This window comes from Balaenoptera borealis, assembly GCF_965194805.1.
Source record: "Balaenoptera borealis genome assembly, chromosome: 4".
NCBI classification, from domain to species: domain Eukaryota; kingdom Metazoa; phylum Chordata; class Mammalia; order Artiodactyla; family Balaenopteridae; genus Balaenoptera; species Balaenoptera borealis.
In genome coordinates, this window is record NC_138861.1 from 62,976,370 (window position 1) to 63,004,198 (window position 27,829).

Genomic DNA, 27,829 nt, shown 5'->3' on the forward strand with positions numbered 1-27,829 from the left:
TGGGAATTGCTTTAGAACCACGACTTTAGAATTATAAACCTCCATCACCACCTAGTGGTTGATTTATGAAATACAATGCATATGCATTTTAACACGTTTCATTTAGTCCTGATAAGTGTCCTGTGAAATAATCGTCGTCTTCATTTTACAAATCATGAAACTAAGATGCAAAGAGATAAAGTAATCTTATTAAGGTTTGACAAATAGTATATAGAGAACTGATAATTGGATCCAGACTGTGAGGCTCCAAAGCCAGTGATCTCATTCAGTGTTATCCTGTCTAAAATACATTTTTCAGACCATTTCCCCCAGTAATTCCACTTCTGAGGAAGTAATCAGAAGTATGGACAAAGAGGAATAAAGATATTTATCACAACATTATTTATTATAGTGAAAATTCATAAGAGACTTTAAGTTCATCATTGAAGGGAATGATAATATAGTGTATACTTGAGAATATTTTACAGACAACAAACATGAAGCTTTAAGTATTTTTAATTATATGGAAATTGCTTATATAACATGAAGAGGGAAATGTAGGCTATTTCATAAAATAATTACTTCAAGACCCTCCCTCCCTTACGCACATAAAAGAGAAAATAGACCAAAGTATTAACATTGGCTAGTGGGATTATGTGTTATTTATATTTGTTTACCTTTTACTTTTTATTACTTGCCAAATATTCTACAATGAGTATGTATTTTGGTAACTAGAAAAATATTGTTATTAATTTTTATTTTTAATCAATTATATTAAAATTTGGGAAATTCTAAATTTCTATTCATTTACAAAATGTATTTAAAGAAAAAGTGACATTTATTTAGCATCTACTCTGTCCTCAGCACAATGCCAGTTATTGTGAGTGATAGTTACATGAGATGAATAAGAACTGAGCCTCCCTTTTTAGGAGTTTTCTTCCCTCTTCTACAGGTAGAACTAACACAGGAAAAAATCAGCACATGATATAAGACAGTGAGTGATTAAATATAAAGAACGATGTGCTGTGAGCCTTCATGGAAGCTGGGGAGCTTAGGGCTAGGGTAATCTTGGAGGAGATATTAACGGAATAGGGCCTTTATGGGTGGAAGTAGAACTTTCTAGAACTACATGAGCCAGGCAAAGAGACAGGAGGAAGCATAACATACATGTAGGAATAGAGACAGGATTGGCCTGCCCCTCTTTCTTTGTGTTCTGTATCGAACCTGTCACTTACATGCTTCATTTATATAAATCCCCTCAAATTGGTGATATTCAGTTTTTTCAGTGGTCGAGACCTTTCTGTTCCTTCTCTGGTGAGTGTGCAGTTACCCCTTACTTACAGGAAATAGCCTAGCACTTCACCATTCCAACTTTGATCTACCAACTGGCTGATTCAGCATCATCTGGGAGCATGTTCATTATACAGAATTACAGGCCCCACTCCAGATCACAGAATCAAAACCTGCATTTTAATAAGATTCATGTGCATGTTAATGCTCGAGAAACTCTGATGTAGCATGCCGTGATTAGACTCACTCTTTAAGGGCATGGTGGATGATCTGGGAGGACTACATATTAACCAACACTTGAGAAGGAATATTTTTGCCAGTTTAACCATAGCAAATACCTGCTGTATACAGTGCAGAGAAGAATGAGGCATGGTTATTTGGATAAGTACAGAGGAAATTACTGTCCCATTTTGATGAAGCACAGAAATGGAGGGTGCGGGTGCTGTGTCCTCAGGGAGATGAAATGGGGCACGGTGATAGCAGAGGACCTTGACTGGGAAGGTGATGGGGCATTGAGGGCAGCTTCATCTATTTCACAGTTACATCTGTGTTGAATTACAGCTTAGTTTCCTCTTTGCTCCTTTATTTGAAAAATTCTGCTCTTTCAGCATGGTGTTCTGTTTGTTACCAGCTGAATCCTGTTTATTGGCTATGAATTCAAAGGGAGAGAAAAAGATCCAGTGGCTGATGTTATTGGGCTAGGGATGAGGTGCAGAGGCATGGAAGAACAGGTGGACAAAACCAGTAGCTATAACCCATTATGAAACGGTGATTACCTCTTTCCTATCAAGTGCAGTTTTCTTCTGAGTTTTAGTTGCGTACTTGGTCTGAGTCACAGTGAAACCTTTGAGGTTTTGTGAAGGAAGGACAGAGCTGTTGACTTCAAGTCCTACATTTCTGGTTCCCTTTTTGGCTTTTAGAAATAAAGTTTGGTTTCCTGAAGGCAAGATGAATCTTCTTTAGGGTCCTTCAGGTCACGACCAAAGGAGACTAGGTTAAGTGAGGGCAGAGTCATGTCAAAACAAATGATAAAAGTAACTCACATGGCATGTCTTGTGACTTTTCTTTTAAGATGTATAAATTTAAGACTCTGATATGAGTGACTAAAATAAATCATGTTCAGGGGATCCAAAAAGTCAGGGAAGAATCTCTGTGATAACGGCTACTAGGCTGAGTTTTCAGAGGTGGTTGGACCCTATATTTCATCATCCTATTTTGCTTCTTGCTCAAAGTGAAAAAATACAGGACTTCCTCCAGCTAACTGGATCAATGCCCAACCACCCTTTAGAGAAATCTGTTATAGGCTGTGAGACAGAAAAGCTTATAAGGCAAGTGTGTGTTAGCTTTGCTGGATTATTTCTTTTGTTTGTCATCCTCAGATATTATTTTCTTCTTCTTTAATTTATCAACTGGAGTCATCACCAGGATATATCCAGCCATTTTAGAATCAGCAGGTGATAACCACTAAACATAGGAACTCATCATAGCAATAGGGCCATGGTGGTGGGATGGGGGCACTAGAGACAAGAGGGGATCACTTTCAGGGCCTGCCATCCCCACTGTATGCACCTTCATCTTAGAGCTGACTTTAAAAGCTTAATAAATAACTTAGCAAGGGCACGCAGAATAAGTTTTTTATTGTAAGGAACTTAGCCCTGGAATCCAGGTTTATGGAAGGATACCTATGGTGGTAAGATGAAGAGTCGTTTTCTACAGGGATGCCTCCTCCCCCCTTTTTTTCACTCTATATGCTCAAATTCAGTAGATATTTTTGTCCCCCTGTGCTTTTACATTTTACATTACAGAGGTCTCAGATGATAAATTAAAGCTATGGTGCCTCGTAGATGAAGATCCATTGACTTATCTGCCAAAAGAAATACATGATCCATGCATTTTGATGAAATATTGAAGTGAATGAGTATTTTACAGTGAAAGTATTCATATCTAGATTTAAAAAATCATTTGGAAAATAGTAATGAAACATAACAATGTAGTTTTATTTTGATGAGGATAATTCTTAAGAGACAGTTTTATATAGAATACGTTAATAATTTTTCAGTGTGTGATTAAAATCTGGTGGTGGCAGTGGTGGATTTAAGCAACTAGTGGATTGGCCTAGGTAATCTACCTCTAAGATCCCTTCTTACCCTGAGATTCTACAACGCAAATGTTGTTGAATATGTAAAGCTACAGAGTGTGGTGGCTCGTTCAGCATCCCAGATGGTTTACCCACAGGACAAGCACACTGCGCTATTTTTGTGGGAGCTTCAAAAGCTGTTTTAAAACCAGTCAGTCAATAAATATTTATAAGCTGTCTACTATGTGCAAGACACTGTGCCAGGAACTTGAGAAGACTCAAAGGACAAGAATCCTTTCCTCAGGAAGTTTTCAACATATTTTCTCAAATGTCTGAGATCTTCTTGTGAAATCTGTCCTAGGAAATTTTCTCCTAATAAATTCCTAAGAGCTAAAAGGTAACTTTCTAGGTAATTCAGAGAATTCTTCCTCTCTAGGAAGGAATATACAGAGAGTAGGCTGAAGTGCCATTAGTAAAAACAAAACAAAATACCTAGATGTATTCTAAGCAAGGCAATATAGAAATATCTACTTTACAAAATAATTTACACTATTTAATCAAGATACAAAGGAAGTGTGTCTGTGAATAATTCTACCAGGGCATGAAGAATAAGTCTGTATGTTAGTAGTAGCATACACCAGTAGAATCACTTATACTGGGCTACTAAAGAAATTAACCACTGAGTGTTTCTCTTATTTGATTAGGATAGTGTTACCCCCAATATATTCTCTAGATCCTGCAGATTATGAGTTGGTGATGGGGTATGGCAAGTCCTACTCTTTTTATCCGATGCTCAGTCGAAGAGGGGGAGTCCTTCCCTCTCTACTTTCCTAAGTCTTGTCTCCAGGCTACTAGTTCTGGGTAAATATTCTCTCTTCCCCCATTCTTCTTCTTGAATGTGTTCCTCTGGCTGAGCTGTGTCTACCTGGTAAAGGCCATAAGAAAATTAAAAATAAAAGTAGGTAATAGTGTCTACTATTTCCAAAATACATTCTACAATGATGGTTAGGCTGGGCCAAGAGAAAAATTGGGATAGAATTTAGAGTAAATACAAAGAGGGAGTGAGATGGGCGGTCTTAAGATATCCAAATGGTATAGCAGGGAAAAAAGATAAATGGAAGGGAAGAAAGGAGTCAGAGAAAGAGATTGATTGACAAGTGATACACTGGGAGACAGAACAGAAAGGTGAAAAGAGAGGAAGACATATGGAGAAAGTAGATGTAAAGACTAGTGATGGTTAAAGATAGCTTATTATATAAGAAGTGATAGAGAGAGAGAGAAAGATGGGGAAGGAAAAAATAGAAAACTAAACATAGAATGGTTGAAAGAAAGAAAAGAAGGAAGGAAGATAAAAAAGGAAATGATAAATGTAAAGAAAGAGGTAGTAGAAGAAAAAATTCCAAAAGAGAATATTAACCAGGAAAAAAAAAAAACCTGACAAAGACCAACACGAGAAAAAAAAAAAAGTACAGTGCATTAGGGTCATATTGATGTATAGATCTCCATACATAAAATGGAAAGTTCATCTGCTTTTCTGTCCTGCAAAACCAGACAATTTTGCAAGTATGGAACCTTGAGAGAAAAAGGAAGAATCGGCAAGCAACGGGGAAACTAATCCAGACAAGTGGCTTCCAAGTTTCAAGGCAGTGGTGGTCATAGCCTTCCTGCTTTGTTTTTTTTTTTAAGTCTGTGCTAATTGGTGACAATACTGGATCTAGCAACTCCCAGAGCCCCAACCTCCTATTGCTGGAATGGGGAAAAACTTAAGGGTTGCCAAGAGGGTGAGATACTTATCAAGTCTTGGGGGAAGAATGTCTGGAAACCACTGTAGAATAGCAGGTATTTTCCTTCCCCAAAGAATGCTTGATTGAGGTAATTCCTAGGCCTGAAGTAGTAAGCAGTCTTGCACCTGGTCCTGTGGATTGGTCCCTACTTGAAGAGAATCAAATAGAGTGTGTTCATCTGCATTAAGTGGGTCTACATTTATATTCTGAAACTGTGCCCTGGTAGCTAACTCAGCCAATGAGTTAGGAATTTCAGTAGGCGTAATTGGATCCCCATCAAATGAGCCTTGCCTTCCAAAGCTAGATGGAGTTCCAGTGCTGGAGGTGTGATACTTTGTTAATTCGGAGCCAAAACATCGTAACTGTAGGATGCTAGATGCTCTCTGCTGCCTTTCACCCTCATTTCCTTGCACTTCACTTGGAATTCCTTCTGGCTTGGGACCTTCGTCAGGTATACCAATAACAAGCTGCTCAGGAGTAAGAGCAACAGTTCTTTCATTGAGAGGGTTGCCTTCAAATATTTGTTCCAAAATGTTTCCTTCTCCTCCAAGATCACTTTTGAGGCAAGGTGTATTCTTTGATTGAAGGGAACTGGTTTCAGGAAAGGGCATAATTCCCCTTTGGCCCAACTGATTTATAGAACATGGTGTGTTCCTCTTCAGAGTGGACACGTCATCTCTGAAAGGACTTGGGTTTTTTTTTTTTTTTTTTTTTTTTTTATTTATTTATTATTTTTATTTTTGGCTGTGTTGGGTCCTCGCCTCCGTGCGAGGGCTTTCTCCAGCTGCGGCGAGTGGGGGCCACTCCTCATCGCGGTGCGCAGGCCTCTCACCGTCGCGGCCTCTCTCTTTGCGGAGCACAGGCTCCAGACACCCAGGCTCAGCAGTTGTGGCTCACAGGCCCAGCCGCTCCGCGGCATGTGGGATCCTCCCAGACCAGGGCTCGAACCCGTGTCCCCTGCACTGGCAGGCAGACTCTCAACCACTGCGCCACCAGGGAAGCCCAGGACTTGGGTTTTGACTTTCTCCAGGCAGTCTTTTTTCTGAGCTGTTTCCTTGGCCAGGTAGAATGCTTGTCGGGGAGATAGTATGTCTTGCATGCTTAGTATGACTGTCTTCTGTATACACAGGGCTGGTGTCTTGGTTCTCCCCTGGTGCAAGACCAAAAGATGGAGTGTAGTCTTGTAGAGCAAGTGGATTGTCCTTGGGCCCTGTGGAGCCACCAGCACAGCAAGGACCTCTCTGGCTTAGGTGAAATAAATGTGCTCCTTTTTGACCTGCTGGGTAACTTGGAGGAATTAAGTCTGGGAAAGCCAAGTGTTCTCTCTCTGGTGAATTTAACCTAGTGATCTGCATGCCATAATTCAAATTCTCACCTTAATGTCATATTGGATTTTTCTGAAGCCCAGCTGGGGAGTTACTGGAATAAGGCTTGTTCTCCTTCTGGTATGGTGAACTAGCAGGGGCTCTGTGTAAATTTGTTGGCTGATCCCAGAAATTTCTGTTAAAATATGGCCTTCTTTCTTTCTGCTCTTGGGCTTGGATCCTGTGGTCCCAGGAGTTCCAAGAAGGAAACATAGTGCTTTCTTCTTGTCCAACGGCATTATTAGCATAATAGCCCCTGCTCTCCACCAGCCGTGGTTCAGTGGGAGCTGTATTATATGATGGGAAATTCTCATCTGGGCTCCAGGGGTAAAATTCACCATAAGGGAAATCCTCCCTGGGTTTTGATGGATTATCTAAGGAATAGGGAAGGTATTCCTTTGGTTGATTTGAGGTATATTGCTCGCTTTCATAGTGCCTAACTGTTGGGTCTCCTTTAAAGCTTGACTCCACCACACCCCATCTACTTTGTCCTGGGAAAGATTCATCTCCAGTTGGATCTATTGGGTCTTCTTCATTATAAGGGATTGTCTTTTTTGGGTCTGTAGTATTCATGGGATAGTGTGGATTTTCAGGTTGCCTCATTCTATTGGGAGAATCATCTCTTTCAGCCCATGTATTACTTCTAAGGTATGGTGAGTTTTCCCTGGGATCATAGGGGTTATAGTCAGGGTAGTAAACACATCCTCCAGAGCCATGGGAAGGATGAGGTAAGTGTTCTTCATGCCTTCCAGGATCTTCCTTAAAAGGTGGAGAGATTTCTTGTTGGTTCCAAGTATTTCTTCCAGCAGGAAAATGTTCCGTTGCAGGGGAAGGGAATCCCTCAGGGTACACAGGCTGATATATACTGTGCTTTAATTCTGGCTGATTAATTTCTGATTCATGTGGAATTCTTCTTGGCTCTAAAATAATCCCTTTGGGCAAATTCTGGCTTTGCGTTTGTCCATTAGAATTTGGAGCTCTTCTGGAATCTCCTCTCAGGTAATAAGAGTTTTCACGTTGACCAATAGAATTAAAATTTGGGACTAGCGTGTTATGCTCAGGATGAGGCAGTTTACAGTTTGATTTATTAACTCCATAGTCTTGAGAGTTTCTCCAGGGGCCATTTGGATCCCTTGTAGGAATGACACTTCTTTCTTTTTGACTTACTGGCTTCTCTCTTGGATTTTGGATGTTTTCATTGTGGCCAACAGTACCACGTTTGGGACCCAGAGGGGCAACATTGGTTCCCACAGGGTGTTTATTTGGCCCTTCAGGCTTTCTTCTGAAATTTGCTGGATTTCCTGCATAATTGGGAGAATTGCCTCTTGCAGTGGAAGCATAAGCTCTGCGATATATTGGATATCCTAGACGAACTGCTTGTTTGCCTTCCAAAGCAAAGGAGTTCCACCAGGGACCCCTTTGAATTTGTTGATTTCGGTAAAAAGACCCATTACGTCTGTGCCCCATAACGGTGCCAGTAGGTCGCCATTGTCTTCCTGCAGGAAAACTTCGGATGTTAGGATTTGGATAATTTTCATGAATATTTGTCTGACTTGGTCCCTGTGGGGTTTGACTTCTTGGAACTCCCTGGCCTGAAACATTTACTGCAGGGCTGTTTTGAGCTGTAGGATTGCTCACAGTGTTAGACCCCTGGACACTGTTTCCTGTTGGGCTGGTGTCATTTCCACCCTGACTCCCTCTGGGATTGGGTGCATTTGACTGGGTAGAATTAGTTTCAGGAACTGTTGAATTAGCCGAAGGATCGGTGGCTGGACTCTCTGTTTTAGGAGGATCTTTTTCTTTTGGTTTTTCAAAATCTTGTTCAAACATTTCTTCTGAATAATAAGGAGGACGGCCCCCAAATCCATGATATCCAAAATATCCAAAGTAAGGATTCTGTAGGGAAGAAGATGGAAATTGATAATTACTCTTTGTTTCACACCATGGTGCTGCTTGGAATTTTTAAAAGTGATAGTAAAAATCTTATTGGCCACATAACTTTTAAATCACCGTTGGCTATGCTTTCTTTCTTGAAATTTGATTCCTCCTTGGTTTCCATGACCCTTCTTCCTTCTGGTACTCTTACTCTCTGGCCATTACTTTTCAGTTTTCTCTTCCTAGGCCTGGATTCTAAATCTAAGTTCTTTTTGTTTTTTTTTTTAGGATTCCATCCTCTATCCACCTTATTCTTTTGTTCTCATTTTGCACACCTGCTTTGATCAATCTATTGCAGTCCAGTTCTTTCAATACAGATACATGCCAGTGACTCCTAAAGCCATAACTCTGGCACATGATTCTCTCCTGAGGTTGAGACAGCAAGACTGCTACACTAAAGAGTTTATGAGTATCTCCAATTGAATGTACCCAGACTGGAGTCACTTTACCCAAAACCTCATTCTCTAATATTCTGTATCTAAGCAGAATTCACCACTATCTACCCAGTTTCCCAAGTTTCCACTCTCTCCTTTATTTCCCCCAGATAATTAATGACCAAATCTTATAAAATCTAAACTTTCATCTTTGTCCCCTCCTCCTTTATCCCCAATACCCCTGAACTGTTGCAACAGTTTTCTTACTGGTTACTCTGGATATAATTTTACTTTCCTATAATCCTGCCTCTCCATTGCCATCAGAATAGTGGAGGTTGGGGGTGGGTGTGTGGGAAAGTTCTGTCACTTTCCTCCTTAAATATTAAGTAAAGTTGCCCTTACCTTACAGGACAAACTCTAAACCCAGAGCATAACATACAAAGCATGGTGCCAAAGAGTGGAGCTCTAGACAAATATGGGTTAAAATCCCTATTCCACCAGTACTAATAGTATGACTCTGGGCTAACCTCAGTTTATTCATTTGTAAAATGGAGATAATAAAATAATATCTACCTCATAGGTTATCATGAGGATCAAGTGAGGTAACATATATAAAGCTCAGTGCCTGGTACTTAACTAAGTGCCTGATAATAATAATATATAATATTAATAAATATAATAATGATAATTATTATTATTTTAAATAATCATCTGGCCCATAACAATTATATCCAGCCTCACTTCCTCCCCCTTGTACTTTATGCGGTTGTAAATCACACTACTTGCAGCACTATTCACAATGACCTTAAAAAAGAAGGAAACTCTGCAATATGCACCAACATAGATGAACCTTGAGGACGTTTTGGTAAGTGAAGTAAGCCAGTCACAGAAAGATGAATGCTGCATGATTCCATTTTATGAGGTATCTAAAACAGTCACATTCATAGGATCAAAGAGTAGAACGGTGATTGCCAGGGGCTAGGGGGAGGGGGAAATGGGGAGTTGCTAATCAACGGGCTTAACGGTTCAGTTAAGCAAGATGAATAAGATCTGCTGTAGAACATTGTACCTATAGGCAACAATATTGTATTGTATACTTCAGAATTTGTTGGGAGGGTAGATCTCATGTTAAGTGTTCTTACTATAATAGATAATAATTAAAAAACAACTACTTTTAGTTCTCTGAGTACTCTGTGTTTCAGTGCCTTTGCACATGGCTTCTTCAGATTGAACTTTCTCTTTGCCTATACATTTATCCCTCCTGGAGAACTTGATTCATCTTCAGGACTCAGCTTGAATGCTCCCTTCTCTGTCCTGGTTTTCTTGGGCAGAATTAGGCTCTACTCTCAGGTGTCCACAGCAGTACAGGCTTCTGCTTTAACAGTTATCCCACTGAATTTCAGTTGCTTATTTTTCTGGGATTCTCCCACTTGACTTTCCCATGTGAAGTTTTTGAGTGAACACATTCTTCTCATCTTTGTTTTCCCCAGTACCTAGCACAGTGGGAAGTGCTTAATAAATGTTTGTTTAATGAATGATGCAATCATCATGAGCAGTGTCAGTTAGTATGTTTGTTAGACACACATGTGGCATTTAGGTCATTTAGTTTTTCTTTTAAAAAAAATACAATCTAAAGAAAAAGTATTTTTATCCCTACTTGTGGATAGAGATGAAGAGACGGATGGGTGAGAATATGTCTCTGACAGCATGCAGGAAATCAGGCAGTGTCCCCGAGAGGTGGAATGCAGATTTGTTAATACCTATGCTAATTGCCTGGGTCATCCTCTTTCACTCTCTCATGAAATGTTTGTAAAAATTTGAAGTGCCCATATTTACAATAGCCAGGACATGGAAGCAACCTAAATGTCCAAAAGAATGAAATAATGCCATTTGCAGCAACATGGATGGACCTAGAGATTGTCATACTGAGTGAAGTCAGTCAGACAGAGAAAGACAAATATCATGTGATACCGCTTATATGTGGAATCTAAAAAAAAGGGTACAAATGAACTTATCTACAAAACAGAAATAGAGTCACAGATGTAGAAAATAAACTTATGGTTACCAGGGGGTAAGGGGGAGGAGGGATAAATTGGAAGACTGGGATTGACATATACACACTACTATATATAAAACAGATAACTAATAAAGACATACTGTATAGCACAGGGAACTCTACTCAATACTCTGTAATGGCCTACAATGGGAAAAGAACCTAAAAAAGAGTGGATATATGCATATATATAACAGATTCACTTTGCTCTACACCTGAAACTAACACAACATTGTAAACTAACTATACCACAATGAAAATTTAAAAAAAAATTGAAGTGCCCATTTTTAGGTTGCATACATTTATCTGAATAATCATTTGGGATTATTTCACAATGATATATCTGAAAGCACCTTATGCCATTACTGAATAGGAATTTTCAATGTCATTATTTTAACTACCCGCCCCTCAGCCCCTCCCCCTAGAACTATCAGGTTTCCACATTTCACTGAGGACATATCACATATTTAGGGAAAAAGAGGAAGTACACTCCAGGGGTGGGGTACTGTGCCACAATCACTACAATGGCTTTTTTTGATGACACATTGCTAGAATATTTAAATAGTGTATCACTGCATTTGGGCCCCTCTCCTAGTGTGGTGTACTAAAAAAGCCATTGGATAGGATATCAGAACACTTGGATTCTGGGTCCAGTTTATCCTCTAACTCAGTAGGTAAAACTGAATAGTAATTTAGCTTCTCTTGGCTTCAATTTATTTGTACAATGAGGTCAGTAGATGATTACTTAATTCCCTTCTGGGGATAACATTCTGAGATAGATTTACTTCATTCCTGTTGACTAGTTGTTCCATCACTGTTTAGAGTCCAGCATCAACCTTGAGCAAAGGTTAGTAAGTTAGTCTTCTGAGAGAGAGAGAGAGAGAGAGGTTGATTTCTATACATGTAGAGGAGAAATGATATATCACATTTATTTTATTTTAGATTACTTGCTTGGTTTGTTTCACTTTTTAAAAATCATGGGTGCTTGAGCTACAGGTTCATGTGTTGGAATTTAACTTTCTTATTAGATAGGGATAAAAAAAAGCAGAGACTTTCAGATTGTAATTCCTAATGAGGAACGTAGCTTTGCTTGTACTTACCCCACCTTCTTCATTGCTGACTGGTGGACGTCCATAACCTGATGGTACCCTCTGAAAGGTGAAAGACACAATGAACACAGAGAAAACCACTTTCTATGCTGCCATTTGATTGTAAAACTCGAGATTTTAAAAAATAGTTCAAGACAGCGTTAGCAGTGTTGGTGGCTTTTAGCTTCTGAGTCATTAGCTCTTAAAATCTAGCTATTAATAATTATGACATAACCATCAGTGAATTCTGGTAAATACAGAGCCTTCAGCTGGATCCCAGGTTATCTTACGCAAAATACCATGTGTGGCTGCATCTCCTGGCAGTCGTCCTGCCCCATCACCAATACACACATGTGTGCGTGCACGCATGTGCACGCACACACACACACACACACACACACACACAGAGAGAGAGAGAGAGAGATTTGAGTGCTATTAGGATCCAAACATCTATATTAGAATATCTAATAATTGAGATTAAATAATGATGTTATTTTTTGAATGTTTACATTTAAGGTGACAAACTGACAATCCTTCCTGGATTATTACTAAAATATTTTTATAGTCAAAACCAAGGTTTATTTTCTTAATCAAACTAGGAGGTTGGGTTTCTGCTCATGGGAGGGTTGAGAAAAGCATAGTGGGAGGGTTTCAAAAAGCAATCACAGAAGTTCTACATAGATGAGATTAATAGATATTTCAGCAAGAGAATCATGTTCATCTCCTTTTTAAATCTTCACCTGGTACTGCCTTCATTTTCTTAGTTCAGTATTGCCAGTAAAAAGGATGTCACTCTTATAAGGAAAAAGAAATAAGAAACTTTTACTGCTTGAAATGAATTATTCCTTGGTTATAAGAAGCCTTCTTGGTTATAGAATTGTAGACAAGAAAAACCAATGCCATAGCTAAATGAAGAGTCATCAGATATTTATTGTTGTTGTTTTTGTTAGTTTAACTGCAACTGACCATTAATATTTCTTTAGTTCAATTAGTTTATTTTGTGATTCATATTTTAAATGCTTGTCATGCAATTTCAACATTATGTTTTATTTTAATGATTTTAACCTTTAAAGGATTCCTATAATTATTATTTGCAAGATTCTTTACAATGAAATATCTTTGTCTAGAAATAATAAGATATTATGGAAAGATCTTAGTCTAATCATGGTTTTCAAACTCCATTTTGTCCCAATTTCCCCATTACATTAAATGAGGATGATCTTTGTGTTTTCTCATCTCTTGGGTGAGGAATAGTAGTGAAGGAGCACAACCTTTTGAAATTAATTCATTATCTAAGTTAGTAGTAGTGTTGGATGATTTAGGCTGTGTTCATTTCACCAATTTGAGTAAAAAATCCATTTAAAAAGTTCTTTTTTTCCTACATGATTACTGATGTGATGATTTTGTTTCATATTCTCTACTGATTGGCATATGGCATTCCATTTAGAATGTATGAACTCAAATTAGTTTGAGATATAACATGCTAATATTATTTTTCAATTCTAGTTTAAAGGAAAGGAACTCACATGTGGAACATGCCACGGTGGCTGTTAATAAGGAAATAGCCCATTGCCGAATGGTGGGAATGCCTAGAAAGGACAAAAGAATCAGAGTGATGTGGAAATGAGAAGAGTAAATGAAAAATGAAACAAACTTACTAAAGACAATTATTTGGAACTTGGAAGTCTACATCTTCCTTTGCATTAAACTGTGAATTTTTTAAGGGCAGAGATGATAATAATAATAATAACAATTAGTATTATTGAGCACTTATGTTCTAGGTAATGTGCTGAGAATTTTATACTAGTAAGCTCATTTAATCCTCACATAACCATAGAAGATATGTGCTATTATTCTCATTTCACTTAAGATTCTGAGGTTCAGAGAAATTGAGTCACTTGCCCCAAATCTCAGAGCTGGTAAATGATTGAAGCCAGGATTCAAAGCCAGGAGTGTCTTTTCATTCAAATTTGTATTCTCTACAGCTATAATAGGTCTGATAATGAAGGCTAATCGACTTAAGACAACATTTTAGAAGCTTCATGATGGATGAGATCTTGAGAAACCATCTGCCTATCTTCTTGCTTTAAGTCAGGACTACATTTATGCTATCCTGAAGTCCTGGAAGCAGTGTTAACTTTCAGAGCAATATTTTAGATCATCGAAGCGTAGATCTGGAAGGGACTTAGAGAACATTCCATTTACTCATGATGAACCTGGAGCAAAGTGACTTGCTCAAGATCATACAACTAGTAAGGGCCAGGGTAGAATTCGAATCTCTGTGCCCTGACTTTTCTATTGGTGCTCATGTTTATACCCTGTTGCCTCTGTATTTTAAAAGGAGCTTCTCAACAGTATTTGGGTAATTTTTCATTAAATGAAGGCTAGAATAGACTCGCCAGGCAGTTATGGATAGGTGGTGACAGCATCACCTTGGAAGAAAGTGTCCAAACTAATGATGCTGTTTTGTACATAGCGGTATCTGTGTTGAGGAGCGTTGGAGGAAGTGTGTTTGTGAGGATGGCATGGCCCTCCCAAGCCCTCTGAGGCCATTTATGACTCTGGTTTGGAATTTTGCTGGGCAAGCCTCACCTGAGGTGTCTGGGTTTCCTCTTGGGGCTGAGTTGGGGTGGGTGATGGCTGCTTTAAAGGATGCTCCGGTAGGGGCTGCTTTAGTTGAGGCTGGTTGGGTTCCTGGGTCTCTGGGGCTTGATCAGTCTAGCTCTGGTGTTTGGGTGCTGAGGGAGATGAGGGTTTCTGTGGGCGCTTCTTGTTGGGTGGTGGCTGAGGCCACATGGGCATCTGGTACGGCAGGAAGAGCTGAGGGAGCTGCATACCATTTCCATACAAGGGACCCAGGTGTGCCATCTGCAAGGGTAGTAAATAACAGTAAAATCACATGAGGGCTGGTACTCCAGCTCTTCCCACCCTCTTCTGTCAGTCTCTACAACTCAGTCCAGGATCTTAAAAAGCCTATGAAGCTTAAGTCAACAATGGAAGCTTCAAGCTCATTAGCTAGCATTTTTTTTTTTTTAATGCTCTCCTATACTTTTTATTTTTGTTATTTTTTTTTAATTGGAGTATAGTTGCTTTACAATGTTGTGTTAGTTTCCACTGTACAACGAAGTGAATCAGCTATATGTATACGTATATCCCCTCCCTCTTGGACCTCCCTCTCACCCCCCTAGCTAGCATTTCTTTACACGTTTTCTTACAGAAATGAATTTCAGTCTTTCAGAAAACCAATGAAACAAAGCAAAAGGCAGAATTAGGTGAGAAATTTCAGTTAAAGAATTCAGCTTATAATTTTCTAACTGGAGACCTGACTCAGGTAAGAAGTGTACAAGTCAAGTTACAGAGGAGTTGATATCAAGTTCAAAATTCCTGTGACTTGTTACAGGCTGGATGAAGAGGAGAAAGAGCAAAAAGAAGACAAAGGAAGTGAGAGTGTTAAAAAAAAAAAAAAAAGAGTAAAAGTTTTATGTGTGTAAATATCCTTATATGGGGCCTATGCTTCTCGATTACAGGTGAATCCTCATTAATTCCGTTTTCATTATGAAGATCTCCACAATTACAAGGTTGGCAGGGAAGCAAAAGTAGTTATAATCTGAAAATGCTAATGTATGAATTGACCTCTTACAACAGTAGTTCCCATTCAAACATTCCCTCTCTGACTTAACACCAGTTTCTGTCTCCAGGCTTCGTTAATCAGTCTCTCACTGTCTATGGATGATACACAGACAATACCGTGCAAATGCCATATGGATTGATGGAAGGTGAAATTGCAAATCATGCATTAAGATGTAGGATTTCATGACAATTAAGTTGGTAAAAATTTCAAATCACTGGCAAATTTGCTAAAACTGAGAATGAGAGTTTGAAAAGTTGGGCCTATCAAAAGTTAAAATGAGAAAATTGACAATGATGATGATTTTAGGTGAGGGGCTTTAAAAGAGAATGACCTGAATGAAAAAGATTAAGGGAAAATTGATGAAGTCCTTGATTTTTCCCCCCAATGGGTCTCATGATCATGTTACAAAAGTCAAAAGTAACATATAGTATGATTGTACTATCATACAATTTTTTCAGAAAAATTATGCCAGAAGATTCAACTGATAATATGTTCATTATTAGTTAGTTCTAAGAGTTAGCACATAGTGGGAAGTATAAGCTAAATTTTAAAAATTGGACAAAAACTTATTTCATAATTTTAGTGTTATCTTTCAAGATAATCCAAATAAAACTTTATCTTCCTCCCAGTGTTTACTTATGCTATTTTTTTGTTCTCATTATTTGTAAATATATCTTGTGTAGTCTTTTCCCAGAACAAATTTCTCTCAGATATAAAGAAGCAGTATAATTAATAAACGCTTTTTATCTACATGAAAGTACAATATTAATGAATAAGAAGAAAATGTGGTGTAAGGGGATAGGTGAAATAATTTTTTTTCCTTGAAACTCTTATAATGGTTAATTAAAACATGTGAATAATGATTGGTGTCTTTATTAGCTAAGACAAACCTTATAACTATCTGTATATAAACAAGAAATCATTAGAAATAATATAAAGCGGAACTTACAGGTGGGGAGTTCATAAAGTTGAAGTGACCATAGCGCATCATCTGTGACAAAAGGAATCCATTTATGTGGCACAAAGTGAAAATTTTTTATTCAATAAAATCACAAGAAATAAGTTTCTGATTTTTAGATATAACAGTCATAATGTCTTTTACTAGTTATGCATGAATTTAAAATAAGTAATGAAATTTAAAAACCTTCTATGGCACTATGATTTGAGAGTTTAAGAGGTAGAGTCTCTCTGCCTCTTTCGTAAGAAATTTTATATATCAGAAAGTTTTCCAGTATTCTCCTTTTTATTTTTTGGCGGCACCTTGCAGCTTGCGGAATCTCAGTTCCCTGACTAGGGACTGAATCTGGGCCTGGCATTAAAAGCCCAGAATCCTAACCACTAGGCAACCAGGGAACTCCCTAATATTCTTCTTTTTAAATGAACTCTCAGGACAGGGCTCTGGAAAATGTCTCTCCTGAGACTGAACATACATACCTCCTCACTTTTACTGCTAAATCCAGGCATTCGGGGCATTTGCAACTGGAAGTGAGAGAATATTTGTGACAAATTCAGAACATCAATTGAAATAAGCCCAGGAATTGTCCCCAAGCTATGCAACAATAGAACATAAAGAAAAGTCCTAAATTTTTTTAATACTCACTGGCATAACAATGGAATAACCAAGCAGACCTAGAAAGATGAGGAGAATCTTCATTTTTTCCACTTGGTACCTGGAATACAAAACTGGATTTTATTTTTGAACTGTGAAATAATTCTGCTGGGGGCACTTGGTGCTTATCCAGGCACTAGCCCACCTGCCTGTCAAGGAGAACACTGATATACACAGTGAAAGGGACCTCTGCTGCCATGTTTATTTTACATTAAGAAACTATTAGATAGTTATTACCTGGTACTGTTCTAAGCTGCCAAAAGGGTCAGTTAAAAAGGAAAGATAGGGCTTCCCTGGTGGTGCAGTGGTTGAGAATCTGCCTGCCAATGCAGGGGACACGGGTTCGAGCCCTGGTCTGGGAAGATCCCACATGCCGGGGAGCAACTGGGCCCGTGAGCCACAACTACTGAGCCTGCGCGTCTGGAGCCTGTGCTCCGCAGCAAGAGAGGCCGCGATAGTGAGAGGCCCGTGCACCGCGATGAAGAGTGACCCCCGCTTGCCGCAACTAGAGAAAGCCCTCGCACAGAAATGAAAGACCCAACACAGCTAAAATAAATAAATAAATAAATTTATAAAAAAAAAAAAAAAAAGGAAAGATAAAAGTAAGAGGGAGAGAGAGAGAGAGAGAGAGACAGAGAGACAGAAAACATTGATGCTTGAAAAGATGGCTCATAGCACTGGAATGTGAAAATTAGAAATTAGGAGTTTATCTTGAAAAATATGAATATTGGTGATTTTGAATTTCTAGTTGCTAGGCTGGTTTAGAAAGTCATAGTAGTGTCTAACTATATTCACTGTTCAGGATAATCTCAGTCCCAGTGATGGGACAATCCAAAATCAGTACTTTGAGCTATTTTCTAAGGTGCTATAGACTACATTCCATTATAAAAAGGCTTGTTATATACACTGGAATATTTTAGAATCTATGCTTTTCTTCTTTCCGCTATTGTTGTTCTGTTATTATTATTGTTATTGTTATTATTTAATCTTTTTACAAATCACTTCTGCTCAAGGTCTGGTAAAAGAAATGGGAAAAAATAAGAAAAACTATAAATTTATCTCTTTGTTAGACACTTTGATTAAACATAGAGGAAAAGATAGAAACTATAGACATATATGAAGTTTGGAGATTGTTTTCATGGATTTTATTTATCCCACTCTAGTTAATTATGCAAGGCTTATATAATTAATACTTGTATTTACATCTTTGAACAAGGTTTCTTCTAAAGCATTTACTTGGGTAACCCCTTAAGAAAACTCTTCCACTTGCATATATAATAGACAAAAATAAAGGTTTTAATCAGAATGATATATTTTCATGGTTTATCAGATGCAAGACAATTCCTAGCCAGTAACCAGGATATAGACACCAGTATTTGCTCATTCCTTTTGTTTCTTCTTTCATTTTCTGGGCATGAAATGCACCTAGTAGTGATTTGAGCCAATGCTCACCCTTCTACTTGTTTTCCACAGAAGCAATATAACTAGAGGACACTTCATCATTTTCTTAAACTGTAGGTTTAATGAGTTACCTTTTATATATCAGAGAAATTGGGAGAGTGTAATTAAACAAAGGAAGCAGTAATATGTAAATGCCTTTCCTACCAATTAAAGATTTTCAGAATCATAGCATTGTAGAGAATTAAAAATAACTGAAACTAGTGTGCTTAGTGTAGGCTACAACAACACAAGGAAGTTAATAAGGAGAATACTGGTGAATGCTTTCCTAAATCTACTTTCTAAGATTATGGCCTGAGATTTTGGGGGAACCTTTGTATGTTTAATTTCTATCTTGCTTAATCATCCATTTAATTTCTATAGTAGCAGTCACTGAGATTCTTGATAATGCTACACACTCATATAGGAAGATGTGGTCTTTTGTTTTGCGAATATAAAATGTCACTCTTTTTCTCTTTTATAAAATTAATATACTATGTTGGATGACTTTAAGATTCCTTCCATCTCTAAAAATTCATGACTGGATAAAAGTCTATGCTTAGCTGTTTTTTTTTTTTTTAATTATAATGATTGTTATGGAATACAATGACTATGTAAGTTCTTAGTTCTAACATTCCATCTGTGGACTCAGATGCTCTTTTTTCTTCTGACATATTTAAATAGTGTTTTATCCTCTCAGGTGTACTTCTGACAATATTTAGTTCGATACGTGATCTGTTTGTATTAGGAAAAATAAATGAAAATACTCACCAAGTTATCTAGCTTAGGAGAAGAGGCTTCATGCCTGCACTGCAGCAGCAACATTTTTTCACCAAAATTTTCATAAGCCTTTAAGAAAAGTATAGATTTTGCATGAGAAGAAACTCAAATATAGAAGTGAAACAAATAAATGAAGAAACTAAGAGCAAAGCTTCAGCTCTACCTTTATTAGAGAGTCTTCAAACTCTCTTCAAGCTTAATCTTCTATTGCTTTAAGAGTAGGGTGAAAGCTAAATCAGAGAGAAAATGACCCAGGCACTGTATTTTGAGATACTTTTAGTGCAATGTTGACAAAACTTGAATGCTCAATGGGGACGTGTACAAAAGCCCAGTGTTAAATGAGATCTAATTAGTTTGGAAGAAAGCTTATAAGAAAAATAAATACACCAACTAAACCAAGAAGTTTAAAGTTTTTCAGAAGATTACTGTGCAAAAATTGATTATCAACAAACATCAAAGAATGCAATCAGGAAGTCAACCAACATCTATGAATTAAGTTCATTATTTGGAACTATATTAATTATGTTGAAAATCTCTAATACTCACCCAATGCCACTTAGAAGCTCCAACATATAAAAAATAACTTTTACTTGAACTTTGCTAGCTTGTCTTTGAAATATATTCTTAATGGTCTACAGTGGAAATGACTACAAGTTGCTATAGCCAGGGAGATCTCAAGAAGCTAGACACATTTATTTCTTAATGATAAAACAAAAATTCTTCATGAAGATGTCATGTTCTGTACCAAAAAGGCTTAAAATAAAAAGACTCCTCCTTGTCAGAAAGCTTGGGTCACATTTAAGCACTGTTGTAGACCTGCACAACCAGTCAGCTTTGAGAAAAATGTTTTTGCCATCACAAGAGTTTAAGGTAAAAAAACACATCCAATGTAAACTTTATAATATGTTATTATAGGAGCTGTCAAATCAAGTCTTTTGTTATGTATAATAACAGTCCAGGAAAATGAGCTTACAGCAGTAAGATTTAGAAGATGCTTTCCTTGATGAATTTGGGGTTTTTTAAGTATAGAAACATTGTTTATGCAAAGATATTTAGGGAACAAAGGTGAATGAATATTAACCATATGCTATTGTCATGAAGCATTGACCATGATCAAAAGGCAGGCCAAAATATGTATTTAGTTTAATATGTTTAGTTAGTATATATTTAATATATAATTAAAATTAACTGGAATGTTATGTCAACATTCAACTCAGTGACTTGATTTGATTCATATTACATAAGGTTACCAGGACATAGTACTCTTCTTGAAGTCAATATAGGTTAGTTACTGGGGATTCAGAGTTGTAGAAGAGAAAGGCAAAATGACAAATGAACTCTCAGCTATTCATGATAATACAACCTCATGAAAATCGGAGTTGAGAAATTCGCTGAAGGAATTATGTTATGGATGTTTTTAGAAATCTGACTCCGTAATAAAGACCTCACTGCTAAATAAATAAATAGGACAATTATACTTTTCATTGACAAGAGCAAGCTTTGTTATCTTTGCTGAACTTAGATTCTCCTGTTCCCTATGGCTCCATTTGTAGTGGTGATATTTGCTTATTTTAATGTTGGCATTTAAATAGTAAGAATTTTTGAATTTGATGCCAAAAGATGGTTCCTACTTTGTGTGACTGTGCACATCAGTTCACCCAGGGGTTGTACAAGGTGCTGTTCTTCCAAGGCATGAGAGGTGCCATGTCCTTCCTCTTGGGCCAAATAACACTGCATTTTTTAGCCCTCAAACTCCCTGAATTTAGTACCACAAAGAATAAAATTGCACCGGAATAGATGACTTTATTTATTATTATTATTTTTAAACATCTTTATTGAAGTATAATTGCTTTACAATGGTGTGTTAGTTTCTGCTTTACAACAAAGTGAATCAGTTATACATATACATATGTTCCCATATCTCTTCCCTCTTGCATCTCCCTCCCTCCCACCCTCCCCATCCCACCCCTCTAGGTGGTCACAAAGCACCGAGCTGATCTCCCTGTGCTATGCGGCTGCTTCCCACTAGCTATCTATTTTACATTTGGTAGTGTATATATGTCCATGACACTCTCTCACCCTGTCACATCTCACCCCTCCTCCTCCCCATATCCTCAAGTCCATTCTCTAGTAGGTCTGTGTCTTTATTCCCGTCTTGCCACTAGGTTCTTCATGGCCTTTTTTTTTTTTTCCTTAGATTCCATATATATGTGTTAGCATACTGTATTTGTTTTTCTCTTTCTGACTTACTTCACTCTGTATGACAGACTCTAACTCCATCCACCTCATTACAAATACCTCCATTTCATTTCTTTTTATGGCTGAGTAATATTCCATTGTATATATGTGCCACATCTTCTTTATCCATTCATCCGATGATGGACACTTAGGTTACTTCAATGTCCTGGCTATTGTAAATAGAGCTGCAATGAACATTTTGGTACATGACTCTTTTTGAACTATGGTTTTCTCAGGGTATATGCCCAGTAGTGGGATTGCTGGGTCATATGGTAGTTCTATTTGTAGTTTTTTAAGGAACCTCCATACTGTTCTCCATAGTGGCTGTATCAATTTACATTCCCACCAACAGTGCAAGAGTGTTCCCTTTCCTCCAGATGATTTTAAATTAATCTCTAAATATCTTTTAAGTCTGTATGTGTCCAAGAAAGTGTGCAAAGTTGTATCTGCTCCAAGTGTCTGACTGTCTTTATCTGATTTTGTAGAAACTGAGTAGGAATTACAATACTGTGTGTATGCTGATATTTGCTTGTAAGTGATGGGACACCGAGGGAACAGTGTATTCACGAAGATGAAATGGGAATCGTGATGCTGGATGACCCTGGTTTCTGCCTGTACCCTTCACATAGAGGCTAGAGTTTTATCAGCCTTAGCCATATAGGTTATTGGGAGTTGCTACTAAACCTCACTTGATCGCTTCTCTGTTTACCCTTGTTCCCCCTGCCATAAGGCTGGTTAGTGGTCATGAAATAATCCATGTTTTAAAAACCCAGCTAAGGGACTTACCTGGTGGTCCAGTAGGTAAGACTCCACACTCTCAATGCAGGGCGCCTGGGTTCGATTCCTGGTCGGGGAACTAGATCCTGCATGCATGCCGCACCTAAGAGTTCGCATGCTGCAACTAAAGATCCCGCCTGCTGCAACGAAGATCCCGTGTGCTGCAACTAAGACCCTGCACAGCCAAAATGAGTAAATAAATATTAAAAAAAAAAAAACAGCTAAGCTATTGAATGGGTGAACTCTTAATAGTGGTGGATCAGATTGAGAAAACAACCAAGCATCTTTTTTTCTTTAAAAACACTAAAGAAGTGCTTAACTCCATAGAATATTTTGATATTAGTCCTTTGTGACTTTTCCTCCTTTACTCCAATTATCTTTACTTATTTTATAAATACTTTTTCCTTCCAAACGATTACAACTGTTTTTGAATATGTTTATTATTTGGCTTTTTAAATTTTTAGAATTTCTCTCTCTCTCTCTCTTTTTCTCTGTTTCCCTTTTCCCTTTTTGTCCATAAAACAAGACTTCTTATTCGGTCTCTGTAAACCTATGCCATTGTATGTAAGAATTTGTGTGTGGATGCAATTTTTTCCCCTGAAGGAGAACCTATATCCTTGAAGGGTCTGTGACCTCCCCACTCTCCTAAGATCCTCTTGTTGCCCTAGATTTTAAGCCACTGAGAGCAGAAAAATCTTTTGATTTCTATGGTGGAAAGAGGCTGAGCTTTGGAGTTGCCAGACCTGAGTTTAAACCTTCCACAAATTAGCCAACTGTTTAATTTCCTGTTCAGTAAAATGGGGGTAATAAGTTTCTTCTAGGAAGTAATTTAAATAATGTGTGTAAAGTGCCTGGCACCTAGCAGGCACTGAATGATGATCAGTGTATGACTGATCAATACATTAAGGTACTTTTGTGGTTCCACATTATACTTCATAATTAAGGACCTACGAGCAATAAAGGCAGTTATGATTCTCAGAGCAAATAGATCTTCTAAGCACATGACTGTCACGCTGAAGTTCTGTGGATTATTATTAGTAGAACCCTTCCACACTGCAGGATTGCTGAACTTGGGATACTTGAAATAAAGTAGTGTCTTAGGAATCCACTATTGGTGGCCAAATAGTATCCAAGCATCCACAATCTTGATTTCTCTCTGGAACTATTCCTATAGCATATCTTCAGGACCTAAAGTGAGCAACCTTCTTTCATAAGGAAGAGAACGTGTAGTTTAATCTTTCACAGGTTAAGTGGTTAATAATGTTTATTCCACAGACATTTCCTGAGCAGCCTCTTCATGCAAATCCCCAGCTGAGGTGCCCACCCATCCTGCATAAGCTGTTGGGATAGGAAATTTTCTGAGGCAGAACTCAGTAGTGGGTTTGAATTCTGGTATCTATGACTTAATTGTTTTAAAACCTTAGTCAAGTGACTTAAAGTATTTAAGTCTCAGTTTCCTTGTTTGTAAAGTGGGGGATAATAATAGTATTTCCTTCATTAGTGTGTTGAGAATTTAATAATTTATTTAAAGTTCTTAGTGCATAGCTTAAATAAATGCCATAAATAGATATATAAATGTTACCTGTGATTATGATTAGAGCTTGCTCAATAGCTGCTTTGTTACTGACCACTGACACATTTCTTAAAAATTTTTAAGGCTGTTTCACCTCTTTGTGCTTATTGATGAAAAAAAGAACAAAAACACAGAAAGCAAACAAAAAAACCTCCAAGGAGTAAACAAACATCTTCATAAATAGAATATAGAAAAAAAACTGGATCATAAAGTTTATCGGATTTATTCAGTTAAAGTCTAGCTTTTGATCTACAAATACAAAAGTTCCTCTGTGATGCCAGTGAGTTACTGCTGGCAGGTGGTTATTTATTTGGGCCACCCTCAGAGGTAGTGTTTATATGTACTGAAGATCAGCTTAAAAATGACTCAGAATCTAAGAAGATTACTTTGTTCTCCATCTTCTCTCTTCAGTCTGAGAAGAAAATGTAACCCAATAGTTAAGAACACAGGCCTTGAGTTTCAAAATACTGAGTAATGTATACTTAGAATAGTGCCTGACTCATACATAGTAAGTGTTTCATGTGACTTAAGCATTTTTCTACTTATACTTCATGGAAGCTGGTTGTGATGTCATCTCATCATGGAAATAATATCTTATATATCTTGACCATTTATTATATGCATTGGGTGCTGCTCTAAGCAATTTTCATGGTTTAATTCTCACCATTCCTCACCACAAGCCTATGAGATAGGTTCTATTATTATATACATTTTACTATAAGGAAACACATAGAAAGATTAAGTAGCTTGTTTAGTTACATAGCCAGTAAGTGGCTAAAGCCAGACAGTCTGACCCCAGGGTCCCTGTTCTGTCCTCTACTCCATGTTGTCTTGGCCTGAATTGAAGCAGTGACATTAAGACACAGCTTATTTAGCTTTTTTTTCTTAACAATGACTACCATTGTCCCTATTTGGGTATCTTGGTGTAAAATGTGGGGAAAAATCACAGGGAGTCAGAATACCTAGTTTCTAGATTAATTGATCACTCACCAACCCTGGGACATTGGGAATTTCCTTAGACTTCACTGCCTTTCAGTTTCCTTAACAAGAATCTCCCTATTTGTTTTCCAAAGCCTATGATATTGTCTTTTATCAGCAGAGTAGAATACTAGTAGTCTGGACTTTCAATCTAAGAGAACCTTAAAATATTTGCAGTTCAGTTTTGCTGAAATGCCTGGTTGAGAGAAATGGTTTTGGGAATAGAGCTATTCAACCACTTTCTGTCTCTGGTGTGACTTGAGTCACACCATCTGTAGCCCATACCTTTAGATTAGCTTAGCTCCTTTAAAGAATCACTTCCACTAAGGCGTATTTACTAAAGCTCACAAATGAGAGATAGATATAGGAAATCTGCTCTTATTAAGCACCCAGCAGGTGCTGGAAACAGTGCAAGTGAGTGGTGTTACTATGGTAAACACCACGGACAGAGTCTGTGCCATCATGGAGCTATTTATCCAATAGTGGATCTAGACCTTGCAATGTCAGGTGTAATACTGACATTGGAGGGATACGTAGGAGGGATTTTATGGAAGGTGTCTCAGAGGAAGTGAGATATAAGCTATAACCTGATGTCTGAGTGGAAGGTAGCCAGAAGAACATAGAAAAGTGTTCAAGGCAGAGAATAGCATTGGTGAAGTCTGGAGGAAGAATGAACAAGGTGAATTCTAACAACTTAGAAAAGTCTAGAATGGCTGCAAAAGAACTCCATGGCTGAGAGTGGTGAAAGATGAGGCTAGAAGAGGTGAGCAGGGCTAGTCAAACAGAATCTCAAGCTTAGAGAAGGACTTCTCCATAAAATATTGTTGAAAACTGTACTATGTCACTTAAAATGCATTCTATAAAACTCGACAGAGGAAATTTCTTCTAGAATTTTATTTCAGGAAAAACCTTGCTGTCCTTGACATCTAATAACTTATTTTTCTGGAGTCACATTGCTAGTGGGGTATCCAGACCAGTGCCTTTCCCTTCTACATCTTATTGTAGGAATTCTAATCACTTTTCTTACAACTATTATGTGATTTATTTCCTGCTTTGACATAATAAGAAGTATGTAACATTCTGTGTTTTCCTACCACTCTGGTTACTAGCTAAGCTAAATATGATGCTTAATTAACAGTGGATCCAGGTTATATGAGGCCTTAGCTAGTATAATTTTGGGGGCTTTTCCTTTAAGAAAAACAACACAAAATTTAGGTAAGAAAAATATTTGTTTAGATAAGAAAAGAAATTGCAACAAATTTCAGATATTTAAGAGGTGACAAATAGTACAAACAATATAAAATCTCGAAAAACAACTTAATATTTTTACTAACTACCTGACCTCTATTATAGCATCTATATGTTTGAAGCCCTATTTCTCCTCCTCTACTCACATGTTTCCAGTGCCAGCTTTCAAGACATATTCGTTTCACAGTATGATCTCTGGTCCTGCACCTTTAGGTCAGGTGTAGAATGAGTAGGTATTGAGAATTAGGCATGGGAAGTAGGAATATTCTTGGAAGCCATTGCCACATGAGGATGGCTAGCTATATTTTAACTATACATAGAAGTTTACTGTGGATCACATAAATATATCACACTAAACCCAGACTAAATGTCTCCACATCTCAGCTTCTGAAAATGCCCATAGTTATTCCAATGCCATTTGAATTTAGGAGAAGCGTGATGGAAGGACCATGGGAGTGGAAAGAGGCAGCAGGCTTAACCAACTGTAGGCAATGGACTCAACCTCTGACCCTATGTTGAGCCTGTGAACTTCCTTTTTGCTTGTGTCTACCTTCTAATATTACTAACCTTATTACTATTTCTTTTTTCTTTGAGTTTTTTTCTTTTTCTTGCACTTTTTAATTGAAGTATAATTTACAATGTCATGTTAGTTTCAAGTGTACAGCAAAGTGATTCAGTTATACATGTGTGTATATATATATATATATATACATATATATATATATATATATATATATATATACATACACACACACACGTATATTCTTTTTCAGATTCTTTTCCATTATAGGTTATTACAAGACATTGAGCATGCTCAGTTCCCTGTGCTATATAGTAGGTCCTTGTTGTTTACCTGTTTTATATATAGTAGTGTGTATATATTAATCCCAAACTCCTAATTTATCTCCCCCCCCATTTTACTGTTTCTTGCTGTGAACTGTCTAAAATAGTTTTTGAGAAGAGACAGATATAAAAAATTTAATTAATAAAATAAAATAGTGACAGTAATAAACCCTGCCTAATTATCATTCTTTTACAGTAATAACACCTTGAAATATATAACAATAAATAACTTCATTTACTGCATGCTGGGCACTGGGGTAAGTGCTTTAGATGATTTATTTTACTGTTGAAAAAATGGAGTCTTAATGAAGTTAAATAACTTGCCAAAGCCTAAGTGGTAGAATGGAGATTTGAACCCACGTCTGCCTGCAGTTAACTATTTCCGTCTAAATAGGGTAGACATACATGGTATGTATGTTTTTATCAGAGGTGTCAGGATACTAGAACCAAGTTTCTACAAGGACTTCTTTGTAAAAATGAAGTGGGATGTGAACTTATATGAAATGGATTTGTGGAATTTCAATTCCAAATAGTAACATGAATTATGATTTTTTTTTTGAATTATGATTTTTTAAAGTCCAATTGCATGAAAAGTAAAAAAAAAAAGTCTTGCTTCTCTTGAAAACAAGAGGCTGTGTCTCAGTATTTGGAGTGTAGTGCATACTGGGCAAGATGAATCAATTTTTAAATAAACAGTTAAAGCAGACTAGATAATTGTGTAAGTTGAAGCTTGTTGAGTCTGTCACGTCATTTCTTACCAGACATCATCTA

General features: G+C 37.4%; 1 protein-coding gene across 1 annotated transcript; it reads right to left on the reverse strand.

Annotated features, from left to right (window-relative positions):
• ENAM (enamelin) lies at positions 1 to 27,607 on the reverse strand. Its single transcript, XM_082390354.1, is given in 14 exon segments — positions 1 to 5,807; positions 6,126 to 6,506; positions 6,510 to 6,512; positions 6,516 to 8,390; positions 11,957 to 12,007; positions 13,471 to 13,494; positions 13,498 to 13,533; positions 14,537 to 14,662; positions 14,666 to 14,812; positions 16,525 to 16,566; positions 17,010 to 17,054; positions 17,176 to 17,232; positions 17,234 to 17,245; positions 19,393 to 27,607. Coding segments are annotated over 14 exon segments (3,435 nt in total). The 5' UTR covers positions 19,447 to 27,607; the 3' UTR covers positions 1 to 5,225.
• Between the last annotated feature and the right edge of the window lie 222 nt (positions 27,608 to 27,829).